The 12,661-nt window shown below is 33.3% G+C and overlaps 1 protein-coding gene across 1 annotated transcript; it reads left to right on the top strand.

Annotated features, from left to right (window-relative positions):
- Positions 1–7,833: 7,833 nt before the first annotated feature.
- LOC130642421 (uncharacterized) lies at positions 7,834–12,178 on the top strand. Its single transcript, XM_057449511.1, has 5 exons — positions 7,834–8,149; positions 8,914–9,052; positions 9,911–10,436; positions 10,679–10,919; positions 11,262–12,178. The coding sequence occupies exons 1-5, from the start codon at positions 7,876–7,878 to the stop codon at positions 11,873–11,875; spliced, it is 1,794 nt and encodes a 597-aa protein (XP_057305494.1). The 5' UTR covers positions 7,834–7,875; the 3' UTR covers positions 11,876–12,178.
- Positions 12,179–12,661: the final 483 nt, after the last annotated feature.

A 12,661-nucleotide genomic window follows, 5' to 3' on the forward strand; every position in this document is an offset into this window, starting at 1 on the left:
GGTGCTCAAAACTTCCCATTGTTCCCTTGAATTTAACGGATTAAAGTAAAACATCAGAGCTTTACGATCTTCTTCTCTGTAATATTCGATTTTGAATTTCAAATCACTTCTTACACTTGCTTTATCTTCATCAGACATATTTGACGATTCAACATACCCAACACATTGCATCATAAGTGCTTGACCGGCTATGGAGAAATGAGCTAAGGACTCAGTCAGCGAAACACATCTACGAGCGTTATTAGGATCACTTGATATTGTCCCATCGCCACAATAACCGGGGATCAATGAATAAATTTTTAAATTCAATTCCATAGAGGACGCAATCTTTCCCAAAAGTTCTTTTGCCTTTTCCTCAGTGAGTTCCAATTCGTCTTCCTTATCTTCGTCAAATCGTTTAAAGTCTTGCAAGATCATATCAAATCCTTTTTGTGCTGATGAAAGCTCGAGTTTCATTATCTTTACCAACTGATCTTCCAAAGCTCTAAAAAAAAAACGGTTTTCAATATAAACTGTCATAAAGGACGTTTGTGTTGAATGTAGTTAATTGATTCCCTATGATTGTTGGAATTAGTAGATATTTAAAATCCCTTTGATTCTGTTTTTTCTTTCATGTTTATTTATTTAGACAAGGAAAAAATAAACGAAAAATAAATAAAACTGGTATAATAAAACAAGTATGGTTTCAACTGTAAACTTCAAATTATCCGTTTTTTCCATTTACTGTTAAAGAACATTTCCTTGGAATTAAAATTTTGATTGAAATAAGTGCTTTACTAGTTCCCAGACTGCGTTGCGTGTGAAAGCCGGTAATTAATTGCTTTTTTTTACTTACGTTTTGATTTCGCTTGGTTTTGCCACCGGTTTTGATCCGAATAAAGAGAGAGTCTTGGTCAGCGTTTTTAATATTCCAGCAGCAATTTCACCATATGTTCCCAACATAGGGAGAACTGTCGTTATCAATGATGACGCTCCTAAAAAACGAGTGCAAGTTATGTTTTTTCTTGATGTCATCAGACATCCTTGCCATCCTTGCATCCCATCCTTGCCCCTAGGGCTTTTTGACTCTTTCTGCTTGGGTTGTTGAGTCAAATATAAACAAATCTTTAGCTGCTCATGACCGCTACATTAAAGCAAAGTGGTGTAAATATAAAGTACAGGAGAGGGAAAATTTAAGAGAGAGATATTGGTGCTATTATTTTTACTGTTACGGCGGGTATGCCTCGGGCGAGAAGATTAAAAAGGAGGGACCTGGAACTAGTAGTATTTACGAATACTTTCATTGAATTTTTTCAAGTACACCTTGCTTATAAGCATAAAATACATTGGTGGAGCGATATTTTTTGAATTTCCGCGCCCGAAGGCGTAGGAAATTCTTTAAAACCGTCGTTTTTTTCTTTCGGAGCATTTTTTGGGAAAAAATCGACCCTGGGATTTCACGTTGGTCCGTCACAGATGTAAACTTCGTACCCAAGCTCCTTAACTACTGGGAAGTCTAGTATTGACGCTTCAGGCCAAAATTGGTATTTTCGACAAAATTTGGCACAGTTAACAAAAAAAGTATGCTGAACATAATGGTGACATAATAATTTTGATTTTTGTCACCTACATGTCATTTTAGGCCAAAATTGGTCCAAAAATTAGAACTACTTTATTTTCAACAAAATTTGGAACAGCTAACAAATAAAGTATGCTGAACATGATGGTGACATCAAAATTTTGATTTCTTCTTACCTAAATGTCATTTCAGGCCAAAATTGTTCTAAAAATTAAAACTACTTTATTTTTAACAAAATTTGGCACAGTAAACAAATAAAGTATGCTGAAAATGATGATGGTACAAAAGTTTGATTTTTTGTCACCTAAATGTCATTTCAGGTCAAAATTTATCCAAAAATTAAAACTGCTTTATTTTCGACAAAAATTGACACAGTTAATAAAAAAAGTATGCTGAAAATGATGGTCACATCAAAACTTTGATTTTTTGTCAACTAATGCCGTTTAAGACCATAAACGTTTCAATCGCAAGACTTTCAACCATGAATGATAGGCTGTATTTTTTGTTAGCAATTTCTTTTAAAATGTGAGTTTATTATGACACGTTTCGTTTTGTTTGCGTTTGTTGTAAGATATAATGTCACTGGTGTGCTTTATCTTCAGAGGTTCATGCACCAAACCCCTTCGAATGTTTGGCACAATAACACAACGAATTAGCAGGTTTTCATCAAATATTTTGGTAGCGCGCGGAAATTCTTAGAGCCCCCAGGGCTTCTTGTTTCATTTTAAACAGACATAAACTGTGTTCAAGAAATACTTCTTGATTCAGCGTTTGTTTAATTAACGGTTCGAGCCCTTTTTATCATTAAAAACAACTTAGTCTTACAAAATTTAAGACTTCTGAGAAACCAGTTAAGTTCCTTAAACAAACCAATTAAAGCAGCATCAAGCTTTAGCTAAAATTGTGTGTTGCTTATAGAAAAGCGTGTGTTTAAAGAAGATATGATATCTCCACAATGGACCAAGCAGTAAAAATATATTTAGCAAAAATTTGACAGATTTTTTTTTCTTTTTTTCTATTTTGATTTTAACAATTGTTAAATTCACTGGTGCGTATCAATAGCAAATGCGATGAACAAGGAAGAAACACTTTTCCTAAAATAGTTGAAAATGTCAAAGTTCCTAAAATTGTCGAAAGAAATGCGTTGCACATTTTTTTTAAAATTTTTCTAATTTCATTATGACATATCCAAATTTGTTCTTTCAAAGCAATTACACGTTGTCCTTTTCTTAAACAGCTCGGCTTTTTATTTTAGCATCGAAATTGCTGTGTAATTTTAGAAGATTTAAAAGATCTTAAACTTATAATTTACAAGAAAAAGACTCACTCATTTAAAGACTTGTATTGTTTTGCTTCTTTATAAATTTTTATCCAAATCTCGGACTCAGCTCGTTTGTTTGTAAAAAAAAAAAATAATAAAAATGCGTAGCCATCTTCCTAGGCTATTTTAACGCTTATCTGTTACACTGCGACAACGAATTTTTATCACATATCGCAGCGAGTTAGCATGTAAAAAATTGCCTCATTAAAGAGGAAATATATCTGAATGCTTTCTAAATATAAATATTAAATATACTCTTCTTCCAAATTAGGCACTCTGGCTAATTTCACTTGAAGGCAAGTGAAATTAGCCAGTTCTGAATTTAAAATGAGAATAGAATGCATTTTAAAAGGATTTGCGTTTTCATTTAACAAAACAACCATACCAACAAAAGATACGTAATTTCCTTTGCACCGACGACGAAGAAATTTTTAACCTATTCTAAGAAAATGATTTTATATTGTATCTGTTGATTTGCGACATTTACCGGCGACGTTGCGACATTTACCGTTGATTGCGACATTTCACGTTAATTGCGACATATCCTGGTGTAACATACCCTGCTTAATATGCACAGTAAGGCAAAATAGGAAGAAATAAGAAATAGAAAAGCGAAGGTGTAAATGTTTAGCAATTAGAAAGAACTTGCTTAAACGTTTGAAAAAGAAGAAAAAAGATCAAATAGAACAGAAATTCAGTATGTACACCTACCTGTTAGCACTGCTTTCCAGTCTTTAGCTCTTATTCCTTTCACAATATCAGGCATGTTGTCTGCTAATACATTGAACGCAGTATCAACTTTGTTAAAATATTCTAATGCAGTTTCCCCAGCATCTTCTTTGTCACCTTTCGTTTCTTTTTCTGCCCCTTCTTCCATTTTTTTTGCATCATTTTTCATATCCTTAATAATTTCGTCCACATTAGCACCTACTCCTAAATTTGCCGATTTCATGCTATTGTACACTGCTACGATTTCTTTAAAAGAGTTATCAAGACTTTCTTTGCTGGCTTTGTCAACTTTGCTTTCGCAAAAAGCGAATAACAAAACGCAGAATAAAAGCTTCCAGACCATCATTTATCGCGTTATATCTAATACAACTAAATGGTTACTTTTTTTTCTTTTTCTATGTTTTACATTTCATGGTCTACTAACTAACTTTGTTTTAAAAAATTCGAAACATGTAGTTATAAATATCGACTTTCATTTTCATTGTGCATTTTTCTTCAATGAATACACAGCAAATGTCAATGAATTTTGACGCAATGTATTCAAATGTATAATATTTATTTTACCATTAGTATGTTCAAATTAATCGTAAAATTTGCGCAAAAATGTTTAACTTTCGTCGACTCTAGAAATTAAAAAGATAGCATGGTTTTATAGTATGGCGAATTTTGAGTCTCATTTGTTCGATTGTTTTTTATATTCGCCACGCTAGGTTAAATCTTTAAAGTCGCCTATAGATTTTTAAAAGAGAGTCTAGTTGATAAAATCCAGACTAAAGCAGGAGAAATAGGCTTTGGCTATTACCTTTTTAAATAAGTCGCTAAGAATACCTTCTTATATTGTTAATCAATTGAAATGCAGATTGACAGCCTTTAACGATTAGAGTTTTTTTCTCGAGTAACGAGATCGTTCCGCGGACAAACGACTTGTATTTATGGGTACCTGAGTTAGCAGAATAAAAAATGTATACAGAAGACGTCCCTTAATTGGAACACGCAAGGAACTAAATTATTTGTTCGAATTAACGAATGTTCAGATTATCGGAAGTTCAGCAAAAACAAGAATTTTGATAAACGTTTAAGGTTTTATGCTAATATAACTTTATTACAACTTTTTATAAAAGTCTTTTACCGTTGTTTGCTTGGCGATGGACAAGGCCTCCAAATTTCTTGTAAACTTAATTTTATTGGAAATGCCAATTTAATTGATAAATTGAAAGAAATTTTGCCACCATTGATGCAATAAAAATAAATAAAAATGAAAAAAAATTTTTTTATTTAGATAGATATTTAGATTTTATTTATCGATACACAAAATTTTGAATTGACGAGCAAATGCAGCCACGGGACTAAAAAATTGTTCGAATTAGCGAAATGTTCGAATTAACAGAGTTCGAATAAAGCAACTCAAAATGTAAGACTTTATTAAACCAATCTCAAGGGACTTGGCAATTTGTTCGAAATAACGGAAAGTTCGAATTAAGCGGCATTCGAATTAACGGACGTCTACTGTACTGGCTAACCAGCTGTGGTATTATGGTGAAAATATAATAAAACGAAGTGAAAATAAAGTGAATACTGTATTAGCTGTTTCTACATTAGAGTCGCGCATTTTGAATTTGTTAAAATTTGCTTGTTAATATCCACAGCTTACTGGTCAATTTCATAGCGGACCTGTCAATGTTTAAAGCATATTTTTTATTATCATTATTTGGTTATATCAATACCCTTAGAATGTGCTAATTGTTGATTGTGTCAACACGACTTTTTTTCCAAATATAAGGATTTTTATGGATCCCGACGGGAATTATTTCGTTGTGCGGAAGCACTAGATGTCTTATCCACCTGATGCCACTTATCCACCTGGCCTACGTGTAAGCAATAGGAGTGACTTTGTCGCCTGACAGCTGCAGAATATTCATTATTTCATGCTTTTACCTGCGTTTGGAAAAGGACGAAAAAGCTACTATTGTTTCAGTTATATTGTTCATGATTGTAGGATTTGTTTTACTGACATGCTTGTCTTTGTAGCTAGCTGGTTAGCTACGAAAAAATTAATGAGAAATAATGGTTCGTTGTGGTATAGTCAAGTAAACTCAGCTCTTGGATTGTGGGAACCTCTTTTTCTTAAATTTTAGTCACCCGTGGCGAAACAAGTAATTAGCCTGAAATAGAGTTTTCCAAGCTTTGATTAGTTAGACGAATTCTTAAATTTTTAAAATCGTCGACAGTTCTCCTTCCCGCGGCATATAATCACTGTCATCTTAAACCACGTTCTGGCCTACGCAGTAAATATCTTAAATTTTATTGTTAACAGAATATTTTTGCCCGTATTATCTCTTTTGCTTAACCCAACCTCGTCCCTAGGGTATTGTGGCCCCTGAGCCGTTCAATTTCATCAGCAAAGCAAAATGCCCTGGGAACGAGGTTGTAATAATTCTTATTGATACCTGGTCATAAACATAACGTTGTGATTATAAAATTAGTATAATTGGTCCTTTTTGTGTAATTTTCTTAGCATGGAACAATGAATTTAACAATCGTTTTCTCATAAAATAGTTTACCATTTTTTGAGAAAACCATTTTTGTTTTGCTGTTTGTTCAGAATTCCTATTTCTTTTGAAGCGCCTAAAGTGTGAAACTCGAAAACTGTAGCTAATAAATTTATTATGCTAATTCCGTTATACTATAGGATTTCATAGAAATTTAAGGGTTAGGTTTGAGTGATGGCTAATATCTATGACTCTGTGAGCTTTTGGACATAAAAGTTGGCACGCAGGTGTAGTGAAGGAGTTATAACATAAAGGCGGACTCCCCCGGACCAAGTAGGGTTGAAAACGAATTATATCTGTTATTCTACGAACCTTTTTTTTAGAAAGAGAATATATGCTTCAAAAGTAATTTAAGTAGCTTTTGGATCTTGTTCTTCCAAAAATCTGTATGGATTAAACAATAAACTTTTTTTGCTTACAAGAATATGTGGCATGTGCAAGGTTTGTAAACTTTTGCAAACATTGGCAAGTCACTTATTTTCACGATTTTAGAGCCTCGGCAACAGAGATATCTTGAGAAGAGGAATTTTTGCGTGGATACTTTCGAGAATTATTTTCTGTGGATTTATTCTCGCGAATTTTGAAAAAAAAATTGGCGAAAAGTGCAAAAAATTGTCCCGTTGACAATTTAAGGTATTTAGCATTACTTTACATGAGTTTCGATCCGATATAAAAAACTTTAAGAGGCTCTTAGTCGGCAGAAGTAAAAAGTCGGCAAAAGTATTAGTAACTTTGTAAAAACGAGATTAAAAGACACAACTCTACTTCCTTCTCGAAAGGCTATTTGCAAGAGAAAAAAATATACACGAGGTAGCGTTAATATGCAGAATATAAGCACGTGACCAAATATAACCAATCACAATACTATATACAAAAAAATAGAAACATGCGTAATGGGCAATACGCAATCCTAATTTCTACAAACTTAGACAAAATTAAGTCACTTTTTGCTGAATAAATTTTTGAATTTAGTCACTTTTTGCCAACTTTTTTTTACCTATAAGGTATTATCTAAATTTTCACAATTCGCACCTGAGAAATCTTGCACGCTAAGGTATATTATATATGTACTAGTCGTTAGCCCGTGGAAAATCCACGAGTTCGCCCGTCCTTTCTATACCGCATTGCGTGCGTCTTGCTACTCGCAAAGCTAAGCTACCATTTTGCGTGACAGACAGACGTATACGGGTATTATAATATAGATAGTGTAGGCTGAATAGCATTTTGCTTTTTAAAAATCCAGATACATAAAGAACAGCTGATGAACAATTACTAAAAACTTAAAAGTAGAAATCATACAAAAAGTGATTGTTTTAATAATTTATTATTTCGCGAAGCACGTTTTCACAGTGAATGAGTAGCGTCACGCTCGAAAGCGTAAAATTTAAACGCGAATAATGTTATAAATTACCTCCACCAGCAGCGTAAATATTTGTTTTATGCTTTTCTCAAAGTGAAAAAACAAATACAAATATTTGCACAATGCTAATACACCTTTTTCCAATCTGGTTAGACATATTTTTTAATTTATAAGGGTATGAGCTGATAGAAACTAGTAACCTTTTGAATAGCAACCATCTCGCAATCTTCTGGTTCAATACAATGATCTCGTTGTTTATAGAATGTGTAATGATTCGTGAAGTTTTCTTTTAAGTTAAAAATTGAAAATATTTATTAATCACAGTTGTACTGGTTTATTCCAGAAAGGTTGACAAAATATGTATGTTGGCATGTTTCTATTGAAGTGTGTTGCTTTCTGGTTGGTTTTCAACAGCTACGTTACATGCCACAACAACTTAAGAAATGAAGTTAAATTTGATGGAGAATTGGCAAAAAGTGTCAATGAATTAATAAAAGAAAAAGATAAAGCAGTAAAAATGGTAGAAGAAAAAAACAAGGTAAATGTTGCAGACACAGTCGACAATGTGTTAAATGGTGTGACTGAAATCTTGGTTGGTATCAAGCAAAAGAATTATTTCGCTGTACTGCTAGGTAATTTCACATTTAAAAGCTGTAGCAACCGGGGAGGGGTAGAAAAAAAGCACTTATTCTGTTTTTAATGACTACAAGCATTGATGAGGTTTTATGATACGTAAATTGTAATCCAATTTTTTACCTGTGTAGGAGATAGTTTAACGCGCATTCTGGTCAGATTTTTCATGGAAAGTGTGTAAAACAGTAGAAAGAGGGAAATTGAATGTTCATGATTTTGTTGTCCTACAAGAAGAAATTACTTTATCCAACTTTCAAATTATTTTGCTAATAACTAACTTTTCTGCTTCACAGTAATAAATTTAAAAAGATTTCTGTATTTAATAATGTCTATGGAGGATTAAAAGTTGCTCAGCAAATCTTTTGGAATTTTTAAAATCCTTTTTTAGTTCTTCACATATTTAACTTCAAAGATTCCATTTGACTCCTTTGTCCCTTATTTACCACAATTAATTGATAAATATAAGAATTTAAAAAGTACTATTGCACTACAATTATGGACAAAAACATTGAGGCAAGGCAATGGGCATACTGATGTCAGCAAAAAAATAGCCCATTTTAAGAATTCGAAATTTATCAAATAACCTAAGATTTCTAGTCCCAATTCCGCTCTGAACATTCACAAGTGAACTTTGACAAGTTTAAAATGTGTAAATCTAATATAGAAATATCTTACGCAATTATCTGTTGTGGCAAACTTCGAAATTAGCAGTCTTGTCTCAAAATATTTTGCCCAAGATTAGGTAAATCATATTTTTTTTTAGGCATTACCTCAACAATTGATTTTATTGCACCGCTTTTTGGAATTCCAGGTCTTGTAACACCTATTGTCAAGATAATATTTTCAATTTTGAACCTTTCTGGCGTTGCAGAACTTGCACCTGCCGAAGACAAATTTAAAAGGTAAGGCATAATCAATAAGAAGTTCTGTTATAATGGTGTTTTCTCTTGTTGTCATGTGGCCTTTTCCTCACCAGGCTAATTAATTATATCGGTCAAAACGTAGCTAATTTCGTATATCGATTTTTAGTTATCAATAAAAATTGAATAGAAATCATATATTATTTTGGTTCATTAAGCTAGTTGCCTTTCTTATATGGGCGATTTAACCATATGCATTCCAAGCCTCTGAGTTTGAGAGGGAGGTTCTAGCTTTTAGTTGATTTTGATTGGCGCATAGTTTTTTTTGTTTTCTTTTTAGTTAGCATATACAAATTTTGACAAAATTACGGCTGGTTGAGAGATTGTTCGTGCTCCACAATAAACTTAAATTCATTCTATTTTTGGCAACATTATTTTTATCTCTCACAAGGGATGGCGTTACATAATTTTGCATTCTCTTCTATTCTCACAGTCGGCGTAATAAAAACTACAAATATCGGAGATATTTAGCCTCGATCCCAGGGCCTGTGGCGTTTTTTTATATGAGGATGAAACGGGTTTCATCCGCATATGCGAAAATGGTACAGGACCTGGGAACAAGATTGCGTAGTTATTGTTCAAGCACAACAGTGTGTTCTAAAATTGAAAAGTCTTGCAAAAAAGAATGACAGTTCGAAAGGTTATAGTCAGAAAGATGCTGGTTTTTTTATTATTATTTTATGTTTTAGCATATGCTTCCTTGTATAGCTTCTAGCTTGGTTAAGTGGAATAAATATTTCCATATGAACACAAATTTTATCGCATCTAACCTAGTAGCAAAATAGGTCAGCTTGCACTATATAAAAAATTCCCTAATCTAAATTTTTTCCCTTTCTGTAGCGCACTACAAGAAGAGGATATAAAGAACTTGCAAGAAGAGGTGCTAATTTCCATCCAAACCATGAAATCGAGAACATCGGCTGAAGATCTTAACACAATATTTTTGAAAACAAAGGAGAAACGTATAAAATTACACACAAGAGTCAAAGAGTACTGTGGTTTTAACAGGAAAGTAGATCTTAGAAAATGCATAACCCTTCTGGAGTTGTTATCAACTTATACAAAGAGTCAAACTATGTTGGCCATTTTGTCAGATAAATCTGGCTCTAAAAAAATACAGGAAAAGATAAAGGAATATTGGAACGAAGACAAGGATACTCTACGGTTTTTATATAACTTTGAAAACACAAAAAGATCTCAACAGGTTATACTTGCAGAATTATATCGTCATCCGGAGAGGTTTGTCACCGTGAACTACTTGAAATCACTGGATAAGGAATTCAGTTTGTACGAGAGGCCAAGCATTTTTGCATGCGATGAAGAATGGTTACAGGGAACATGTTCTGTCATTAAGGGACAGAAAGCGGTAAGTGTTTCGTCGTTTTTCAGAGAGGCAAATTAATTTCTATCCCCTATCCCCTAAAAAACTGCCAATAAACTTATTCAAACGAGGCATCATACCATTGAGGCAAAAAAAATGATCTTAACATGACTAATTTTTTAAATTTATTAAATGCTCTCGTCTTAAAATATTGTGTTTGCGTTGCAACGTTCTTAGGTCTAACATAAGATTATTGATATCCGTCTAATAAAAATTCCCTTTTTTAGGGTTCCCTAACTCGTCTTAAATCAATGTTTATTCCACCTCAAGAAGAAGTTAAATTGGCAGGAAAAGTCAAACATAACTTTATGACTGGGAATGAGATAACATCCAACAGGGAAGTTTCCATTGGACCTTTTAAAGGAATGTCTGTTTATTCGAGTGAAGAAAAGTTAAAAAATAAACTAACTGTAATAATGAATGTGGACAAATCAATTGATGCTTCGAACTATGTTCGCATATGCAGAGGTAAGGAATTCAATACAATTCATTTTGACTTTCTGGCAGATACGCATTATATTTTCATGGTTGAATTTTCATGAGAAAATTTAGGGTCAAATTCTCTCTAAAAAAAACAGATTTTAATTCTGGGTCAATTTCTGTATCAATCATATAAGACTTATTGTTTTTTTCACTTTTGTCCTCAAATGGTCTGCGAAGAACCGAATCTAAGTACATAGAAGGTACAAAATCGAGAAGATTCAAGGATGATGATCTTATAAGAGCATGACCCTAACCAGCATAGGGGAAAAGGCACTAACCATACAACTAGAATTTCTTACATATTTGATGTGGTTTATTTCGGTTTAGAAGAAGGATGGTGCGATACAATACCAAAGCAAGATGGCAGCCTTGAAAGTATAAATCAAATTCGGTGGGGAAAAAAAAAGAGAATATCCTCTATTTTAGTTCCAGAAGGAATAAAAGTCGAATATGGCACACTCAAACCGAAATACGCATCAAAGATACCGATTGTTATATTTGGTCCACATCTAGTAGAAGGTTTAGAAAAATGCGTATCCAAAGATTTTGATAAATATTACATGCAAATTACTGAGAGTGGTACCAGTGTGATGAAAAAAAAACATCCGAAGAAAGAAAAAGGTAAAATCTATTACGAGAAAGTCGAAGACATCGATTCACATCCTGGAGATATGGCGTTACTGTGTAGCAAGAAGGGTGGCATGGGTATTTGCTTACAACAAGGAGAAACAAGTGATTCAATCTATAGTGAACTGGAAAATCGTCAATGTCAATTTAACATCAAATCAATCAACATCCCACCGTCCCTGTGCGTGACGATAAAGACAAATCATTATCAGGAAAAAACGATAACTGACACGATAGAGGAATTTGATGATTATCCATATTTTACTATAACCAAAATTTATGCAACCAGATCATATGGAACATCTAAATGTTGATAGGATAGGAAATAGCCGTCTGCTATTAAAACTATATTTCCAGATGTTATACAGATTGTAAAAGATTGCCAAACTATGAAACTCATCCTAAGACCAACTAAAACACTGTTTCTACACGTACTATGAACTTTCAACGGTTGAATTTTCGATGACTTACTACCTTCAGGTTATTTAGTTTCAATGTATTAACCCATACTAGTAATTACACTTCTCCATTTCGGATCATAATAGGCTCTTGTATGTATTTCTTCGTAATGCGGGTATTGGAGAAATTCTCAGTGGAGCGAGCCGGGGTATAAAGAAAATGGGTGGGTATAAACCTTCTTTCTATTTGGAAGGTTTTTGCTGGAAATAAAAAGCTAAGTTTACACAGCCGCTTTTTTTTGTTCAGTAATTAATTAATTTAAATCGAGTATAGGATTGAAAGTCGGAGACATGCACTAAATATCTAGAATAATCGCACCAACCTCGTTCCAAGCGTCTGCTCTCTTTTTTTTAATATGGCGACAGCGACCCCGATGTCAGAAAAGATATAAGATGCTCTGGGGACGATTTTGCCCTACGCTGCTTGCGCGTTCCTGTTTTACCTTTGAAGTAGATAGAAATGAATTTTAGCAAAAGGCTAGCGTTCCAGAATTTATCTACGAACTAGTCTAGGAACAAGTGAACACATTTCCGAAAACAAATCTACTCTGCCCTTTAGAAGTCAAAGACATTGTTTTAACTGACCATCATAAGACAATACTTTTCCTGGCTTAAGCAAAATAATTTTTAGAATAGAGAACC

This window comes from Hydractinia symbiolongicarpus, chromosome 4 (assembly GCF_029227915.1).
Source record: "Hydractinia symbiolongicarpus strain clone_291-10 chromosome 4, HSymV2.1, whole genome shotgun sequence".
Classification (NCBI taxonomy): domain Eukaryota; kingdom Metazoa; phylum Cnidaria; class Hydrozoa; order Anthoathecata; family Hydractiniidae; genus Hydractinia; species Hydractinia symbiolongicarpus.